Below are 1,717 nucleotides of genomic sequence, written 5' to 3'. Positions count from 1 at the left end.
ACGAAAGCAAATATGAGTTATGGGAAGTAAAGATTTTGGGGTACATGAGACTCCAGAAGCTTTACCAAATATTCGTCCCTCCTGCAGATGAGGAAGAACTAGATGCGACAAAGAATGCAGATGCATTCGCCGAGCTCGTCCAGTGTCTGGATGATAGAAGTCTGTCTCTTATAATAAGAGAAGCGAAAGATAATGGTAGACGAGCCCTTGGCGTTCTTAGAGAACATTAGGGAACTTAAGCACTGACGTTTTTGAACGCGGCGACGGCTACCGGAAGTCAGTTTCACTTCCGGTGAATATTTTTTGAGTTTAGTTGTTGCCGTCGCGACTCGGCGCCAACCTGTAATGGGCTAATTTGCCGTTGTCTCTAAAACGTGGCGCAAACAAGCTATAAAATTCGTCTACAAATGGCAACTAAGCCTGCAAGTTCGAAACCAAAGCCAATGGAGTGGACAGAAGACCACGATTTATTGTTAATGAGAGAAATGATGGTTAGTGATCTTTTTCTTTACAAGAAGGGGAGTCCTAACAGAGGCGTAGTCTGGGATTCCATCGTTGAAAATCTAAACCGAATCGAAAACCCTGTATTTGGATTGAAAGATAAAAGAAGTGTGCGGGACCGATGGAACCTGTTAAAGACTAAACACAAAAAGAAAACCAGGGACGAGGAAGCTGCCAGTGGTATTGATGTCGATGACCTTACTGAGAGAGAAAGTATGATCGAAGAGCTGTGTGCTAAAGAGGACAGTTTTGTTGATGTCGACACAGCTCGTAAACAAAAAGAAAGAGAAAATGCGGAAGACGTCAGAATGAAGGCTTTAGAGCGTATGGGAGAAACGAGGAAACGCGGCACGACTGAGGATGAGGATTCTAGACCAAAAAAAACACGTAGGGGAAGCAGCGAACTGATCGAATACCTTAAACAAAAATCGAGCACAGACAGCGAACTTCGTCGAGAGGAAATAGCGCTAAAAAAGAACGAGCAGGAAATCCAAAAGCAATCGGTATCACAAACAGGAGAACAACAGTTAGAAATGATGCGAATGATGCAAGATCAACACAAAAAAATGATGGAAAGCCAAGCACTGGTGCTTCAGCAACAGCAGCAAATGTCGATGGCATTTTTGTCAACAATGCAAAAGTTTATGGAGAAATTGTAAGAAGCTCTATTTCCCGATATGTCTGTAGTATATACACACATGAGTTTTTATACTTATATCGTTGAGTTGCTTTACTGTAATTGTTTTAGAATATAGTTCTATTGATTGAAGACAATTTTCAAGCAAAGATTTTAAAAAAAATTAGTTTATCATCGAATGCACAGAATGCCACTCGGCTTGATCTCTGAAACAGCCCATTGCCCATTGCTTGATCTCTGAATCAGTTACATATGTCAATTTATTTTATCATGAAGGTTGACAATTATATTTACATTGCTTTACTTATTACTCATGGGCATAATGCCACTTGCATTGTTTATAAAAAAAAAGATATTAATCTTTCTATGTCTGATGATATGTTTTGTCCTCACGCAAAATATCTTTCTAAACTTGGGGGATCAATATTAAAAAACTCAGATGTGTTATTTCTATACAAACATGTGAGTGCATTTCTCAATAACGCACAAACAATGTAAGATTTTCCCACACTGCTCATGCCTATTTTTAGATTTTTCTTAAAATCCATGAAGCGAAATGTATTTATCACGTCTCCGAAC

At 39.3% G+C, this 1,717-nt stretch overlaps 1 protein-coding gene across 1 annotated transcript; it reads left to right on the top strand.

Moving 5' to 3' along the window:
* Nucleotides 1-346: 346 nt before the first annotated feature.
* Nucleotides 347-1,166, top strand: LOC114530762. Its single transcript, XM_028552379.1, has 2 exons — nt 347-951; nt 1,018-1,166. Exons 1-2 carry the CDS (start codon nt 408-410, stop codon nt 1,158-1,160), a joined length of 687 nt encoding a protein of 228 aa, XP_028408180.1. The 5' UTR covers nt 347-407; the 3' UTR covers nt 1,161-1,166.
* The last annotated feature ends 551 nt before the right edge of the window (nt 1,167-1,717 follow it).

Source organism: Dendronephthya gigantea, unplaced genomic scaffold (assembly GCF_004324835.1).
Source record: "Dendronephthya gigantea isolate DGI-Jeju-01 unplaced genomic scaffold, DenGig_1.0 000065F, whole genome shotgun sequence".
NCBI classification, from domain to species: domain Eukaryota; kingdom Metazoa; phylum Cnidaria; class Anthozoa; order Malacalcyonacea; family Nephtheidae; genus Dendronephthya; species Dendronephthya gigantea.
The sequence above is the reverse complement of the archived record's forward strand: the minus strand, read 5'-3'. Positions and strand labels throughout refer to the sequence as shown.

Coding starts and splice junctions, on each gene's coding strand:
- LOC114530762 (XM_028552379.1), top strand. CDS start 408: ATGGCAACTAAGCCTGCAAGTTCGAAACCAAAGCCAATGGAGTGGACA. Junction 952..1,017: donor GAGCACAGACAGCGAACTTC/GTCGAGAGGAAA, acceptor TATCACAAACAG/GAGAACAACAGTTAGAAATG.